The sequence below is a fragment of the Xiphophorus maculatus genome, chromosome 18 (assembly GCF_002775205.1).
Source record: "Xiphophorus maculatus strain JP 163 A chromosome 18, X_maculatus-5.0-male, whole genome shotgun sequence".
NCBI classification, from domain to species: Eukaryota; Metazoa; Chordata; class Actinopteri; order Cyprinodontiformes; family Poeciliidae; genus Xiphophorus; species Xiphophorus maculatus.
In genome coordinates, this window is record NC_036460.1 from 9,594,827 (window position 1) to 9,613,731 (window position 18,905).

Sequence of the window (18,905 nt, forward strand, 5' to 3'; positions counted from 1 at the left end):
AAATGTGAGTCCCAGAGGAGCAGAGCATATGCTTGCTCACTCACTATTTAGGGAGAGAGGCGAAGCTAGGGGGAAAATGTTTATGTGAGAACTGCATTAATATGACAAAACAAGGCTGGCTGAGGGATTTACTGTGCACACTGGTACTGCTATCATCTGTCAGAGCATCTTATTACCATCTTCTGCTGCTGTTAGCATCACCATTAACATCCCACCTTTCCTAAAGCTCAGCAATTCATCACTGTCACCCATATATTCATTTGTATATTCTGTACCAGAACTTGAAGAGGTTGTGGTAAAAGAATTTATTTCTACTTGAAGTTCAATTATAAACAAGTACATTTTTGTTTTATCAAGCCCTGAAACAGGTTAGTCTTGACTGTTGTTCTGGTCCATAATGTTTTGTAATCGCTGACTTATTGTCATTTTTTATGTTTATGTTTTGCACCTAAAAATGCCACCATGTTATTTTGGTTGTTTTATAATTTTGAAATATTTTCATGTATAATTTAACAAATTAGATTTTGTTTGCAATTCGGCATGTTAATCTGCCTGCATGTACTAGAGCTTTCCTGGCGGTTGGGATGGGAGCAGTAGTGGCAAAGCGGAACCTATGTGTGGGGGTCGTTGCTTCCGGGTTGGTTTTGGGGCGGAGTTCCGGTTTGCCTCAAACGCTATCTGGATGCTAAAGGCAGCGCTTTGGTCGTCATTGCTGACTTCCATTTTATTATCCTTCAGGTCAGTACACGGTGAAAACACACCAAAACTACTCTGTAAGTTGTTTACTTCTTATTTGACCAGTATGTAGCACTGTGCTACGGTTTCTGTGCACTGTTTTGCCAATAGCTGCCAGTTTTATCAGGCTAGGGTAAATTTGGCAGGATGCCAACCCGCACTGGGAAAGTCCCACGGGGGGAGGTGATTAAAAGGCCGTGATATCGCACTAACTCTGGATTTTAGGAGTTTTATTTAGCGTTTGTTTGACTAATATTTAGTGCAAGTTGCTTGTTGACTTATAAAGTAGCTCAGAGCATGAGAGAAAAGTGAGTCCAGCCGAAGTTAAAGGTAGAGAAACTATTCTTTGTTCATGAAGTGTGGGAATTCAGGTTACAATTGAAACAAAGTTAAATTCTGTATTTTTCTTTGTAAGTCTTGTAATTCTAATTTTGATTGGTGTTCAGTTAAAGTCAGTGTACATTTTTATGCTTATGCCAGTTAATATACAGCTAAAGGCGAGGAGCTTTGAAACAGTTGATTGAACCTGTTTGATACACTATAACTTGGTTGTCTTCATCTAAGTGAAGGATAGAAATGTGGAAAGGGTAATGTGTGAAGTCAATTATTACCTGTGAGGAAAATAAACAAGTTTTATAAGACAGTGGTTATGTAAAATGTTCATACTTTACACTGTAAAAAGTTTGTTAACAAATAAAGAAAAACGCAATCTGGATGCTAAAGGCAGCGCTTCGGTCGTCATTGTGGACTTCTGTTTTATTATCCTTTAGATTGTGCTCATCACTGTTATAGCAGTCCTGACACTCGGTACCTGTAATATTTATATAAGGACCTTTTAATGCAAAGTTGATTATGATAAAGATCTTTATTTAATGTTAATTGTGTTTGTATCAGTGCTATATTAAGATAAAGTTTAACATTTTTGATTGAAAATCCACATAGATGTGCTGACAGCACACTTTTGGAATAATTAAACTAAATGTCATAAAACGTTTTACCTAACAGTAAAGAAATATTCATAGTATTTATTTGAGAAAATTGAGTTGACAAAACTTTGGAAGGAGCTTGCCAAGTTCCTCACAAGTGGAGGAACTTTGCAAGCTCCTCCACTTGTGAGGTGAAATGTATTTTTTAGTTTTTTAAAGTTTTTTAAGCTCTAATAAAGTTTTTTAGGTTCTAGTGGCCGTCATTTAACATTGGTTGAACGGGAAATTGGGAGGAGAGAGAAGGGAATGACATAGAGCAGATTCCCCAAGACTGGGAATTAAATCCAGTTTGACAAACAAAACCTATAAGTAACATATGTTGCAGTCTTATTGTAAAACTGTTTAAAAAATTACTGGATTAGGCATTTCTTAGCCCCTTTTTCTTCTCTTTTAGACAAGCAGACAGCACATAAGCTCAACAACACAAACGTTCATATTTATTACAAAGTATTTATCTAAGAATTGATTTCTTCCTGTAATGGATATGATTTCTGATTAAGTTCTCTAGTTTTAGTACTTTAATGGATTGTTCTTTTTTCCTTTTTTACATGGCTTTTATGTTAAATTGTACTTTTTTGTTAAGTTTGTTATACTATATTTAATCTGTTATTTTAAATAAAGACTAACATCAAGACCACACAGTTCCTTTTATTTTTGATAAAACCTGTTTTTTTCTTAGAACAAACAAACCAGATATAACAAGTTTTTGCTTCTTTATGGTCCGGAGTATTAAATTATGATTACAATTATTATCTAATATTATGTACAGATTTAATTCTAATCTTAATTTAACACCCTGGGACCTGAAGAAGTACAAACTTGTTAAATCAGCTTTTTTATATTTGGTATAAAAAGAAAAACAGGATTTATCAAAGATGTAAATGGACTGAACTTATGTAGTGCCTTGCTAGTCATGTTGACCACGCAAAGCGCTTCACACTACAGTCACATTCACCCCGACACACGTTTACACCGACATGCAGGTCGGTGGGCAACTTGCCGCTAAGTGCCCTGCACAGGGGCACCTCAACATGTGGCTGAGGAAGCTGAAATCGACCTACAACCTTCTGGTCACAAGACCACTCTACCCACAGAGCCACAGTCACCCTAAAAAAGCCACTGCATGATCCTTTTGCTAATCTTTTTTAAAATACAGGTTTAAACACAGTAAAGGTGAGTAGAAAAGGTAAACTAAAGGACAAGCCATAAAAGCACAAGTACAGTGAGGAAAATAAACAGAAATCATTATTATTAAAAGAAGTTTTATTTCTTAAATCAATATGTTGCTATAAAAATTTATGTCTGTCTTCTAGCCACAAGAGCAAAGAAACAACTGAAGCATTAATGTAGAACAACATAACTGTTAATGACAGTGATGAGTTTCAGCTGAGATAGCATTGATGCCCTGATCAAAGGTGTGTCTGCATGTGTAATAAGTAAAAATTAACTAACTGAACATATTAGAATGAATCCAGCTTTAAATATGTGACTAAATTCTTTTTGTTTCCAGCAACACTGCCTTTTCCTGACATATTTATTTCTTTGTAGTACTGGTTTGCCATTGTTGGATGGATTTATATTAAATTATGTGTGTATTGAGGCTTAAAAACTGTTCTTTGTTTGTGTATGCTGGACAAAGATGATAAGACGGAATGAAAATGTCTCCATCCTCCCGGTGTTCTAGTCTGCTACAGTTGTAGCTGGATTGTTTTATACAGATCTTTTTAGTCAAATGAATTTATAGTGCTCAGCTGCTAATCCTCAAAGGTACATGTTAATCTGTATCCCTTCGTCTTAAAGCAACACACTACTTTTGCTTTCGAGTAGTTAATTGTCAGTCATCTCTGCCTGTAATTTATTTAAACAAGGGACTATTTTTGCAAGTTCATTTTTTAAAAGAAATAAATTTGTTTATGTCTGATTTAATTAAGGAAATCACAAATGAATATTTAATACAAATTAACCTGCTATTACACCTTTAATACAAATAAAAATGTATCCTCTTTGTTGGTTTAGATATTGCTTTATAGAATGAGTAAAAGCTATGGCTAAGCTTTTCAAGGCATGACTGAGCAGGGATGAGGTTAAATGAAATGCAACTAACTCATGACCTTTTATCAGTTGCATATTGTTGGTCTGCTTATTTAGTCTCTTGTCCTTTTTATCTGCTGTTGCAGGGGGAAGAAAACAAACAGCGAACCTTTATTAAACACTATTTTCTTGACTGACAGTTACTAAGAAAGAAAATTGTATCATGGGTAGTATTATAAAACAAAAGGTCAATAATTGAACAGCAAAATCTTGAATATCTGTTTTATCTTTGGTTAAAATTTTACATTGAAACCAAACTCATAGTGATGCTCACTGCTTTCAGTACCCTTTTATTTTAAATATTTCACAGTTATCATCTTGCTGTTGTGATCAGCAACATTTTTCTCAATTATTTTTCAAGCATTCTGACTGCACTCAGTTTGAAGAACTGAAATATTTTTAGTTAAACCATTTGACAGTTACCAGTGAGGTACCAGAGGGCTCAGTCTTTTGGACACTTTCATAATCTATTGGTTTTGCTTTCTGTAACCTCATCTCTGGTTTGCCAGAAAAGCATGACAAGCAGTAGCTAAATCTATTCAAATTATTAAGACTAATAGCTTGTCAAAGGTGACATAGAGAAAAATAATGCATGCATTACATCTTACTTTAATACTTCAGTATTCTACTGAAATAATCTACAATATTCATGTTTAAACCCATTGTAGATTTATACATGGAGATGACTGACCAGTGATGAGGTTAAGTGAAACACAAAACTTGAAATTAACTGTGGATGAAGGGAACATGACTGTTTGCTTCATCCTTTCAGATTAACAAGTTCTCAAATGTCTGTTTCTTGCACTTTAACTGAAAAAGCTATAATAATTTATATGAAAGGGAAGTAACTTCTTTGCTAAAATGTAAACAGAACAAGGATAATGCCTTTATTTCCAAAAGCTGGAATAAAAACTGCTTTAACTTGTATAATACTCTATGCAGATGATACTTTGGTTTGAACTTTCCCCTCCCCTGTGTCTGTGTGTTGTCTGCAGGGCAGTGGTACACATCCAGGTCAATGATGTGAATGAGTTTGCTCCCGTGTTTCGAGAGCCACAGTACAGAGCTGCTGTGACAGAAGGAAAGATTTATGACAGCATCCTGCAAGTCGAGGCCACAGATCAGGACTGTTCACCACAGTACAGTCAGATCTGCAACTACCAGATCACCACCACTAACACGCCTTTTGCTATAGATCGAAATGGTGAGTAAAGATGAGAATAAATATATACAGCATTGCATGATGCCTTAGTACATGCTACAAAAAGTGAAGTAGTAAAACACATTTATTATGCCAACATCTTATAAGTCTTCAAGACTTAAAAAGAAAACAACATTACGACTGGAGACAGAAGTTACTGGAGAAAAAAAAAGGCCCAGTATCTAATCATTTTTTATTTCTATCTAGATTTTTAAACAAACTTATCAGTTTTGACATGCTAAGAAATCTAGGATGATTACAACTTGTCAGACTCATGCTTGTGCTGAACATTTAATGTAAGTTTTTTTTCTTTGTATGCAATATGCAGTATAAACTAAATCGATTAATAATGTAAAGACTATTCAGAGGACATTGAAAAATGAGGATTAAATACTTTTATGTGACTAGTTCTGTTATAAAACTGGACCACAATTATAAAAGGACAGAACATTTCCAAAAAGTAAAACTGTCACTGTATACAGGGTTAGGGCTATGATTGTACATAGTGCAGAACCTTATCTTAACTCAAGTTACCTACTGCAGCTTTAAGAGAATGGTGTGTATACTTTTACTTAGCTGTTGTTTTCAGTCTGTAATTTCTCCTAAATAAGTGAATAGCATTCCCAGCTCTCTTTATGGGAAGAGTATTTCATTATTAGCAGTCAAATTAGGACTGCAGTGCTTTGTTCTTGCACTCTGGTCAGCTAAAGTTTTTACTTGGATAATTAAAGTCCATAGAATCACAATAGACAGAAATTTGTATGAATGTTTCTCTTGAATTTTGCAGACAGTCGCTTCTAAATAAATATATAGTATAGTTTTTTTGTTTTTTTTCTCAGAAAACCAACATGGACACACATATTGCTTTGTGCCAGATTCTCATCAAAATTGTAGCACTTACAAACTCCACTTGAATTATTTCCATCTGTAATACAAACACTTGCAGCTGTATTTCTTTTCCTTTGTTCTGAGAAAAAATGAGGACCAGTGTAATTTGTTTCTGACAAAGATGGATTTTTGAATTTCTTTTAAGTGTTCATTATATCTTTATTTGGTGCTATGCAAAAAACGGCAAATAAAGACCATGTGCAGTGTTTTTATCATATCAGCACTTGAACAGAATGATGTAAAAAAATCTCTGTTTCACTCAAAAAACTAAAATGACATATATTCTTGCTTGGCAACAAAACACTAAACTAATTCCCTTAGTAAACAGGCATGTAGAAAGACCTTTACTTTGTTAGTTTTAACCTGCCAGCATATATAAAATACATTTAAGCAAAGCTGTCAGACTATTATGTCAAACTTAGATTGATTTATGTGCCTGAATGCAGCAGTTCTAATTGTAGCATATTGCTCAGAATTTTAATGAAGTGGATCACTTTGAGCTGGAGGAATATCAAGACTCACAACTTAATTTTCAACAACATTGATTTTTGCTGTGCAGTTTATTGCACATCTAGAAATAGATGCAATTTCAAATGATCTAAACACCATTTAAGCTGCAAAAACAAGGCATGTTGTGCTATAGTTTTATAAATACACCTGGAAGAGTTGGGAAAAAATAAAGCATGTTACCAAAGCTACAGCCAGCTCACAAGATGACAGGATATAATCAGCTGGGTTATTCAATATTTTGAATAAAACTTAAAATCATAATTCTTTTGCAAATAAATGTTTTCTAAATCACAATTTGTACATGAAAGAATATGTGATCAGGTCATGTTTAGCCACAGTTGATGTGTTTGTACTTGTCTAAATCCATCATGGTGGTGATGCCAAAAAAACATTAAAATGTCTTCTTGCTTTGGTTTCTCAAAGTATAAGTGGAGTCTTCTAGAAGCAATCTCTGGTTGCAGAAAGACTACACATAATCCACTCTTGTAGAAAACATAGAGAATACTTCATTATCATCACCACACTTTCCTGACATGACGCCAGTGTGGGTCCAAAGGAATCACTGCCTAACAGCTATTTTTTATGGACAAGGTCATGCTGTCAGCAGCTGCGAGACACACTTCCCTTTAAAGAGAAATATTATCAAATTATCTCATGCCCCAATATCTTGTTGAACCTCTACATAACTCTACATGTCATTTTCAAATACGAAACAATCACCCATTCTCCCAGAGGTGTGCTGTAGCAAATGTTGAATTAAGCAGAATTAGTCACTGAGTCATGGTTGTGCTTAATATAATGAGCTTACAAATCTTCAGGACAACAGCAATCCCACTTCTGCTGAATGTTGATAAAATCAGAGATTTAATGTTGATGCCGGTGGGCATGAGTAATTACTGCTTTCGGAAAAGTAACCACTGAGAGGTGAACAGGGGGCCAACAAGCAGCAATGTCTTTACACGAGGAGGCGGCAAGTATTTAATGGAAACATGTACCCAATTTTGGGAAGCATTACAGTTAATCAGACCCCTTAAGGAGATAGAAGGTACCTGTCATCTCCACTGTGATCTCATTTGTTACAGTGATTACGTTAAGTCATTAAAGTTAATTTGACAATGATACATAATGATGATGTAAGATTAAATAACCATTACTCCTTGAAGCAAACACTCACACACTGTCTTTGTAAATAAGTAGGAGCGCATACATAAAGTATGGTATAGGTGACAAAGAACTATTTAGATTGACTTCTTTGCAGTATCCAAAACAGAATAGAGAGCAACCCTTGCTGTTTTATAGTTTTATCATGATCTAATGTAATATGAATACTGTTGATAAGGTTTCAGAATCAGGATAAAAACAGTCCCATTAAGAAAGAATTAGATAAAAAGTATAAAGTATATACATTAAGCTTAAAGTCTGCCTTAATATATATAAACAGGACTTAAAAGTGTCAATGTTTTATGTGAATTTATTAAACCTCACTGAAAGGACGTCAAAGAAACTTTTAAGTTAACTGGTTAAAAAGATGAACTTAAACAAGAAAAATGTGAGACTGTATTGTACAGATGAACTATTTTTATGTTTATGTGAATTAAGAAAAATTGCTTATTTTATTTAAATGGGTTATTCCTATAAATACCTAGAAATAAAGTTATATATATATATAATTGTGTTAGATGGGCATCTGATATCACATATCAATCGCAGACCTGTGAACTCCTGTGAAAGCTGATGACTGGCATTCTTTGTCATAGAAAATAAAGCTGTTTTTAATTAGCTTTGTACATCATTCAATTTCTTTTGTTCATCTTAAACAACTAATTGATACTGAAAATAGCTGGGTGTTCACCCTGAATGAACAACTCTAAGTTTTCTTTAAGCATTTTAATTATTTTTCACACTTCAGGAAAGCTATGGGTTGATGCCTTATGGAGTGAAGTTTAATCATTTGAAACAACCAAGAAAAGTCATAAGATTCTCACGGCAGGAAGGAGTTTGGAGGAACTGAACGGCAGCTACAAAAACAAATGGCCCTACACAGACGAGCAAACTCATCCGGTCAAGGTTCATTTACATCTCAATGACAAGATTAACTCACTTTTAGACGAGTTTGGTCTGATTACTTTCAGAGTGAGGAAAAAAATCTGCATGTTTCTATGTGGTTTCAACTGTATGAAACAGGAGAGTGCATTGACAAAGGGCAAACTGACCTGAATCCTTATTCAATAAACACACAAAGTACAACACATTCTTGTTTCAAGTGTCTTTTTTGGGGCGACTGTGGCTCTATGGTAGAGTAGTCATCTTGCGATTGCAAGGTTGTAGGTCCGATTCCAGCTTCCTCCTGCCACATGTCAATGTGCCTCTGGGCAAGGCACTTAACCCCAAATTGCCTACAGATCTGCGTATCGGTGTATATATTGTATGTGTTTGTGTGTTTGTGAGTTCGACTGGGTGAATGTGACTCTAGTGTAAAGTGCTTTGAGTGGTCAAAATGACTGGAAAAGCGCTATATAAGTTCAATCCATTTACCATTTTAATGACATGAATACATTAGACTGACACTGCCACAGCTGCATCTTTTTCCATATTTCTTGCTTAAAACAGTTCCCTCATGATTTGTCCATGTCAATTATATTTGCACCCTGTTAAAAAGCTCTTTTGGTTGACCTTGACTTTGACCTTTTCTTCCCATTAGGAAACATCCGAAACACAGAGAAGCTGAGTTTTGACCGACAGCAACACTATGAGATCCAGGTGACGGCTTGGGATTGTGGCCAGAAGAGAGCCTTGCAAAGTGTCCCGGTTCACATTGATGTCAAGCCGGTCTGCAAACCTGGCTGGCAAGGTTGGTCTTTGTCAGACATGTGTGAGCAAACTGTGCAGTGTTTAATCATCCAAGAATGCAGTCATGTTTGTGTGTGCCTGATTACTGGAGATTGCACAGTTGCTCTCTTATTTGTAGTACTTCGCTGCGTCTTGCCCCAGTCCACCAAATGTGCGGCTCCCAGCAAGATTATTTTTCCACAGATTTAGCTTACACCCTGAGAATTTCTGACATGTTTTCAAATTCCTGCTCATGTTTTTTCTCTTTTATTCTCTCTCTTACCTTGTGCAAAGGTAAGAAAAGAGAGAATAAAAATTCTCCTTTTTGCCACCCCTGTCTTCTGCCCTCCCTGAGGAGTTGGCTTGTCAAGATAGGATGGTGTAATAACTGACTCTTTACTTAGCGCCTCACAACTCAACATTGTTGCTCCCAACACATTAGAAAAGCCCCCTGGAAGCAGTCTGGTGCCGCAACAACAAACGTTACTCAGGATGACTGCATATGAGGACAATTGTCAGAGGACAGAGCAGAAGTAATTATATACAAACACTTTGCAGTATATGCATCTTCAAGCCGAACCATGCGCAGAGTGCATTGGTAACCAAGTCACATCTTCTATATTTGGCATCCAGCCCTCCATTGTCCCATAGGAGTCTATGTTAAATGGTGCTAAATCAGGATTCTGGCAGCAGTTTGATGTCATTTACTGATACCCCTAAACCTTTCTTGCTCCCTAATCAGTTGTTCAATCTGTTTTTTCTGGACAAACGGCATTTGGATTTGGAAAAATTTGCAATGGATCAAAGTGTTTTTGATTTCATACAGGAATTATCAGTTACAAAGAAAAAAACATAAAACTTGTATCAAATTCATTTTTCAAGTAGAAAATACATGATTTAGGACAATAATTTAAATATTTGTAAAAAATTTCATTATGTTCACACTTAGATCATACAATACATTACATTATTTAACAGTAGGAAAACCTGCAGTCTACCTCAAATGTTGCTCACTTTTTTTCTTATGACGACACTATCGGCTCCCATTGCTGAATAACTTTAAAATTGACCCATAGGTGACAGCACTCATTATTACTTCTGTAAATAGTTCACTGCTGTGTGACGTCTTCTTCTGCGGATGCTTGTCGATTTTGGATCACAAACCGTTCACACAGAAGCCTGATTGCTCTCATGCTCAATCCTAATTGAGCGTAAGGACCTGCTGTGTTAACGTAACCTTTGATGAATGATTTTTCATTTGTAAGTCATATTCGCTATTATTCCATTCAAGGAAGTTTAACAGATTGTGTTCCTTACAAATTTAAGTCTTTATATAAGAGCAGTGTCTTGTATACTGTAGCTGTGCAGTGAAATAAATTGTTAAAATAAATAATAACAGTAACTTTTTTGAGTCTTTTAAAATAACTTAACATGGTTACCAATTTGTACATAAATTTAATTGTAGGGTCCTTGCTTTTTTCCCATATTGCTTGTTTTCCTCTTGTTTTATGTTTGTATTGTATGTTGGTATCTGGAGGACCACGACTGAAATAAGATCTTAGCTTTCTCATGTTTTTGTGCTCAGTGATGATTCTTGACTTTGGTCATGAAGTATGAATACTACACTCATTTGGGCTATTACCAAATAAATTCAAATCAGTTCAATTCAAATGTCCCACAAAACTTTTATTACACTTCTGTTCTTGCCACTGTCACCGTGGCAACAAGTACAGTACCTTATAAGTTATGCAGTGGGTTGATTACTTCCTGTGAAAGAGCGAGTTCAAATAAAAAGGTGCATTACTTTCTAAAGCTCAACAACCAAAATAATAATAAAAAAAACCATTAGCAGTTTGATGACATTTTATCTATAGTAAGCTACCAATACTAGCTGCCTATTTAGGGTAAAAAACATGTAACAAATATTTTCATGGAAATCAATAACCAGCGCAAAATGTCAGCCACAACCATAGATACAGAGTTTGAAACTTTTTTTGAAACTAAAGCATTCACTCTCTAATAAAGGTTCACACATATCACCATATTAAGACATGCTGATAGCAGACGGACAATCTATGTAAGACAGACTTTATTTAGTTGGGTACTACAATAATATTGGACCCTCTTGTTGCACCTTTACATCATGAACTAGCTGAACTTTTCAAGAGCCCCTGACTTCAGCAAATGAAGCTCAAAAGAAGAGGCAGAACTTGTAACCTCCAACTCAATTGCATGGATGATGCTGTTAAAGTGAGGGTCATAAATATAATACAGAAAAAAATATGTTTTCACAAGCATATTGGAGAGTTTATTATGTTTTTATTTACACGTATCCCTCTCTGACATTCAGTGGTGTAACCTGGTCCACCATAAACCTCCAGAGGTTATGCTACAACATGAGGAAATTACATAAACCTTTTAATCAAAAATTTAATCTACTCCGTCAGTTCTTAATAGAAAACATTCTCAGTGTCACGTTTTCTGTCCAATTCGTTCTCCAGTAATATGTCTGCAGCTTTCCGTCAGTTCAACTTGTTTTCTGGTGTTTGAAATGCTGGAGCTCTTCCCTTCATTTGTGGAGTCCTTGTGTAGTATTTTTCAATTTAAAATAATGGTTCCACACCATCTACAAAACTGTCCATCAGCTCTTGAAATTAGCTTACAATCCACCTTGAACACTAACTTCAGTAATTGTAACCGCACTAGTTTTGGATACAGGACTTGCACTTTATGTTTTTTTTTTTTTATTATTATTATATATTTATTTCGCGTGCAAAATTCTTTTTCTTTTAGTAAAGCCCTGCATCACTGTAGGTGATGTGAAAGTTTTGAGGCCAATGTGCAAGAAGCATCTGGACAATTCTAATGTTCTTTCAGCTGTAATACCTTTGAAGCCTGTTGTTTTTTATGTATATTCATGCGTTTAAATATTTAATTATAAGTCTTAAAGCCCTAACTTATGCTGAGAAGATGCATACAGGATTACATTTAATTAAATTGTATTTAATGAATACAAGATTATGAGATTCAATAGCTGAACTGCAATCCCTTTTACAGCATCTTATCTTTTTGATAAGATAGCGATTCCTATAAAAACTTTTAACCATCAAATCCCTCACTAATGCAAATTAAACACAGCATCTCTACATCTTATTTCAGTGATACCTAACTGCTAAATAGTCAGCGAGAAAAGCTTGAAGTTTTTAAGATAATCTTTTCTTCTCTGTGTAGGGCCTATAAGCCGACACCTTGATTCACTCCCTACCTTTATCAGGCTCCAACTCACTGAGAAAGGGAATGGAGCTCCAATTTTTTAAAAATCAGATAATAGAGAGATTAGCCATATTCTTTTTTTAGAGATCACCAAACAAACAATAGGAATTCCCCAAAGATTGTTCAAATTGGCTTTCTTTTAAAGCTAAACATGAGTAACTCTTTTAATGTTCCTGCTTTACATATGCCTTTTTTGGCAAATTTATTTCTACCATTAACAAATTATTTTATTTATCAGCAGATTAAAAAAATCACCCCATTTTCTTTTACATTGTTTATTGAAAAAAAGGTGGCTAGGGGTACTTGCAACTTTTGACTCATGCTGTAGAGTTCACAAGAGGTGCAATACATAGTGGTTTGCTGTGTCAGGAATATTTCTTTTTTGACCATTCATTTCTTCAAACACAGTGTATAATATATCCCAAGTGGTTAAATATATCAGAACGTAAGTGTGATTATCATTTTGAGCCGCTCCAAACATCTGAGATATAGACAGGATACACAGGATACACATGACAGATATGCAAACTCACCTGACACAACTGTGCATATTCCATCCAAGCTTTTGCCCTCAAGGGGAAACTGTAAGAATTCATTGAGCTCTCAGTAACTACATTTAAAATATAAATGTAAAAAAGACAAAGTGAAGATTTTTTTTCTTGTGAATATGTTTAGTGCTTTTTTACTAAAAATGAAGACAAGGTTGACTTACGATTTTATTTGCAATGCAAAACAAACCATTCTTTCTATCTCTCTGTTCAACAAAATGCTGATTTAATGTTGATTATTAAATTCATTGGACCCCTGAGAGGGCCAGATGATACATCATTCAGATGAGTGTAAACATGCCTGTAAATTTTCTTCTCCCTGGAGAAATTCTGAGTTTTTTATTAGAAAACTAGCTGCCCTCCTCATTGGCAATTTTTTATTTTTTATTTTTTGCTTTTAAAACCCACTCTTTAGGTTGAGTGGATTCTTGTCATCATGACCTTATCAAGGTGGCAGCACCACTCCATGAAGTACTGTAATGATTTATGAAGTAGTAATTCATGCTATCCATTGTTGTGTTTGTTCCAGGACCACTTGACTCCTTTCTTTTTTCTTGGTTGTTTTCATGGTTAAATGTTCTAAGGACTATTTTTTATTCTTTTCTCCTTTTCTATTTGATATTATTAATCATGGGTACATTTGATTGAAACCTGTATTTTTGCTACAGCAACAGAAAATCACATGGACTCAACCTTTGTTTTTTTTCTCTCTGTTTGCTGGAAACAATTTAAAGCCCTTCCGACTACAATTTCCCATCTCATATGTTGGTTCTTCATCTTCCTTGTCTCTATTGTCCACAAAGAGGCACAGACGCATACAAATATGCAAAAAAAAGAAAGAAAAAAAAAACAACAATTCATAATGGCATGAGTTTCTATTGAGAATCCTCATTTCATCCATTGTAACAGTTATCAGTGTTATTTGGAGTAATACTTTGAAGGAGAGCTTTTTGTTCTCCACCCTAAATTGGTCTGAAAATACAGTACTGGAAAACAATGTTGGTTTAACCCAATATTATTTTTACGCAGGATATTGGATTAAACGGCTAAACAATGCTGGAAAATTCTTAGATTTTATTTTTAAATAGTAAGATGAGGATTGTGGGAAATCTACATTTTCCTATATTCCTATATTTGTTGTTATTTCCAACCATCTGTTTAACCTTTCCCATCTTTGGCATCATTAAATTGTGACAGGTGTAGGTATGTACAGTAAGATTTCATACAACAGTGTGAACACAGCTTTTCCATGGAAAGTGGGCATTGGTAACACTAAATTGCATTGCAATCATTGCTCTTTGTTACTAATCTTGCAATACATATATCACTTATTTATTTACACCTTTATTTAAACCTATACATAATCCCACAAATGCACATAATTTCTCACTATGTCTGATAAAGGCATGCAGTTACAAAACACAGATGGCTGAAGTGGATTAGTTGAAGCAAAAATCATTCAGAGTGGTATGGAATGGAAAATTGTTTTTCATTGTGTCTTGTTTCCTGAAATCTTGACATTTTTATTTATCCAAGAATTCTGTCCAAGGGTCAGTTATTTTTGTTATGCTGAAAATGACATATTTTGTGATTTTATTTTATTTTTTAAATTCCTGAGCTGGTTGAGTTATTTTGTTTGTAACTGTATTATGGAATGTGACTTGACAGACTATAATAGGTTGATTTTGACTTAGTTAAAATGTCTCTGTGGCTTTTTAAGACTTGGATACCTCTGATTTAGACGTTCACTGAAAAACCTAATACAGACCTGTCCAAAGAAAGAGAATAAAAATTTTATTCCATTACACTGTGGACTATTATAAAGGGTGTTTGTGATGATTGTTGTCCGACTATCTTTTGATCAATGCCATACGCTGGCATTGATCAAGTTGTTCATCTTTCCAATGATCATTCTAACAGACTTTGTGAGGGGCTAAACTGAGGGCAACTGATGACCATTTTATGCGTCTTTTCCTAATGATCTCTCCAACACCTTTATGAATTCCTGCTATTTTGATCCTGACATTCTTTGGCAGTCCTTTTAACATGGTGAGCATGGTTAGGTAGGTCAGGAGTATCTGTAAATAATAATCTGATCAAATTGTGTGTAGCATGCATAACTCTAGTTGTAAATTTAGAGAAAAAAGCATTTACCCAATGGCATATATGGCCTTTTTTTTACATTTACTTAAATTTCATTCATATTATGTCTTTCCACATTTACATTACCACAAAATTCAGATATTGTGAATTTATCTGTGAATAAGCAAATGTTCAAAAATCTGAAGGAAATCAAACTGTTCTTTGCCTCACTTTATTAAGTTGCACTCTATTTAATTATCCTCTATACCACATGTGTCAAACTCAAGGCCCGCGGGCCACATGTGGCCCGCTATGTCATTTTATGTGGCCCTCTCCCCCCCCCACCACCGTTTTACAGCCCCATTGATTGACTTCAAATAAGTTTTGAGCACGAATTGACTACAAACTACATCTCCCATAATGCCTTCCGATTGTTACCAGCCAACATTACGGCTTCTCGCCACTAGAGTGCAGCAGAGTCACCTCAAGCTGATTATTAATTTTCCCAGCGAATAAAACTGAAACATCGACAAGCTAACAAGCTAAAGAGCGAAGTTCCGTGACGTTTCAATCGAGGACTTTTACCGTCTACTGCCCCCTGATTTGATGCCGCAGCTTCGACTCCATGCAGCTCGTGTGTTTTGTCCATGTTTGGAAGCACCTATCTGAGCGAACAGATGTTTTCAATAATGAATTTAAACAAGACCAGATCGCGCATTACTGACGAAAACCTTCACGCCGTTTTGCGGATTTCCACAGAATAGAACTAAAACCGGACATGGACGAACTGACCAGGGGAAAACATTGGTAAGCAAGAACAAACTAAATTTAAATAGAATGAATGTAAAACCAAAACTCAGTATACTGGAATATGCATATAGTTTATTGATTTTGCTTGTGTTTTGTTTATTTACACAACACAACACAATGAGGATGTGTGTGAGTTGGTGACAGGGTGAAGAGGATCAGCTTTGTGTTCAAGGACAGGCAACATCACCTCATTGTTTTGTTCTTATGTGAAATACATGTTCGTTGTGTAAGAAATAACGAACAAGTTTTGTGAATGAAGTTGAGAGTTAATATCAAAACTTGTTTTTATTCTTTGTCTGCTTATCTTTAAAGCAGACAAAGATTAATTTTTCCAGTGAATAAAACTGAAACATCGACAAGCTAACAAGCTAAAGAGCGAAGTTTAGCTGAGCAGTTTAAAAATATTGTAATTTTTAAACTGAGCAGTAATTTTACGTCCATGCAAACTCAAATGTAATATTTAAAACTTGAATACATAAAATCAGTTATTTAACAATGTGAGGTGTTGTTTAATTTATTTTTAACATTGTATTTTCATACATTTATGCTAGGGTTGCCCAAGTCTAGTTTTCCAGACCTTTCACTCTGCAACTTTAGATGCGTTCCTTCTCTAACACACCTGGATCATAAACTCATTCATAGGCCTCTACAGAACTGAGTTGCTGCTAATGAGGGAAGTCAACTTTTTGTCTGGGGTATGTTTTAGTAGGGACGCATCTAAAAGTTGCAGTCTGGAGGACTGCACTTGGGCATTCCTGATTTATACCGTCAATGTGGCCCGTTGAGGGTGGCCAATATGCTGAAGTGGCCCTTGGTGAAATTGAGTTTGACACCCCTGCTCTATACCAACTACTAAAGCTCTAGAGGGAAAAAATGTCTGTTTCATACCATGAAAATGAACTGCATTCATCCACCTCAGCAGCCTTCGAACCTCAAGGTCTTCCAATGTTTTAAATCTTGTTGCTGGATTTAGTTTTTTCTTGTGGCCACTTCACATTTCATCAAATTTGAAGAATATGTTTTGGTTTTAAAGCCTGAGGCCTTATTGATTTACATTTAATACAAAATATCAGTCCATACAACAACTTCTGGTTATTCGAATATAAAATAACAGAAACAACTTGACATTATAGAATAAAATCAAATCTCCATTATAGTAAGTACACTTGGAAACTTGCGATTTCTAAAAAATAAATAAATAAAAGCTCAAAAATGGGGCGCAGTGATCGAGCAACTGGCCTATATATGGAGCCCTTAGTTGTTCTTATGACCGGTATGTGTTCGAGTCCCTCCCCATTGACCTTTGACATTTGTCTTCCTCCTCTCTAACAACCCACTTTCCTGTCAATCCACTGTGAAATAAAGACCACTAGTGCCCTTAGAGCTACGATAGAAAAGACATATAATTTCAAGACTCTTGAGTGATTAATGCTTTTTTTTAAATAGCAATTAATTTATTTTTACTTCATATGTTAAAATATAAAATGATTTGCAATTATACCTTTGAAGTAATTTCTTATTCTATAGTATAGGATTAGGAGAGCTGACAATACTTTGGAGGGAAACACCAACTGTTACACCTCTTGTCCCCAAGAAACAGAAGAACTTAGTCCAGAACTCAGTGTAACTCCATACTTAAGATTTGAAAAACACAATCAATAACATTATAAATTTTCATTGTCTTGATAAGCATAGAACCACTGAGATATAGGGAATTCAGCAGCTATTTAGACAGTTTTGCTTCAGCACTGTAAACAGTGCTAATATCCTTTAATTTGAGTATGCAAATTGGATTCTGTTGAGCAGGTGATTGCATAACAGGATTTTTACCAATGTGAACAAGAATCTGGTCCATGAAAATATATTCAGCAGCCGCCCTTTTTTGTTTCAGGGTAGGTTGCTACAGATTTTGACTAGATTCTGTTCAGCTTTTGACAGCATCATTTATTAAAGTTGGGCGTTTGGTCGCATTTATTGACAATAGGCGATGGTCTTCACTGGTTGTTTTTAAAGAACAATTTTCTTTTGGTTTTTTGGGCCTATTACTCTATGAATTGTTGTATTAGCAATGCTTCATTGAACCCAAAAGATGAAGTTCGTGGAAAAAGATAACAGTATTCATCTGGGGCTGTCATTTTTGTATTTAAGTGTTTTGTATTTCCGCTGCAGCACGTGCTGATTGAGTAGCATAGCATAGTACCATAAATGTTTACTGCAGAAATGATTCTAAAAATAAACTGTATGAAAAATGTTTCTCCTTTTTACATGCAGTGTAGCTGTGACTGCATATTAAAAATGCATGGAGTGCATGTCAGGACTGTAATTTCATAAAAGGGGGAACTATAAAATGACTTTGAACCTGTCTTCTATGAAAGTTGTTGATTTGTGATATGTCCAAAGGTATATTTTGTAGTGTTAAGTGGTGGGGTGAGACACGGCTTCTTGGATTTAGCGGGAGATGGATCGATTGAATGGGATGTCGTCTGGAGGTCTGCCGTGGTGTAGAGAGAGTTGAGTCATACAGAGAACACTCAGCTGCACTGTATGACAATTGCACTGTAGGTGAGAGTCAATATTCGTCACCTACGTTCATAACTTATCAATTAAAACTCAAAGCACAATATCCTGGACACAAGCCACTAAAATGGTTTGCCCATCTGAACAGACCCGGGCTTTGGAGGTTGTCCGGGCACCTCTTGTATAAATGCCAGATACACAAAAGCAAAATGAATGTTTCGACAGTACTCTTTAAAAAATAAATGCCTGGGAGTCAACTGGTGGCTATTTATTATGCCAGCAGACATTGTAACTCTCAGAGCATGTAAATGTTTCAAAACAGTATTACCTTAAAAAGTAATGGCCAATGCTCCTTTTTAAAAACCAAATGGCATACGACTCTATGATTAATTTCTTTACGAATTGAAACATTTAATGTTGACGTTTTTTTGTTTG

The 18,905-nt window shown here is 35.3% G+C and overlaps 1 protein-coding gene across 2 annotated transcripts in view; it reads left to right on the top strand.

Annotated features, from left to right (window-relative positions):
- The window catches only part of clstn2 (calsyntenin 2), a 283,647-nt gene that overhangs the window by 181,753 nt on the left and 82,989 nt on the right, over nt 1–18,905 (top strand). For both annotated transcript variants that reach the window (XM_023351906.1, XM_023351905.1), the window contains 2 exons: nt 4,808–5,016; nt 9,113–9,262. In XM_023351906.1, coding sequence (XP_023207674.1) covers nt 4,808–5,016; nt 9,113–9,262 — 359 coding nt within the window. The remainder of the gene's footprint in view (nt 1–4,807; nt 5,017–9,112; nt 9,263–18,905) is intronic.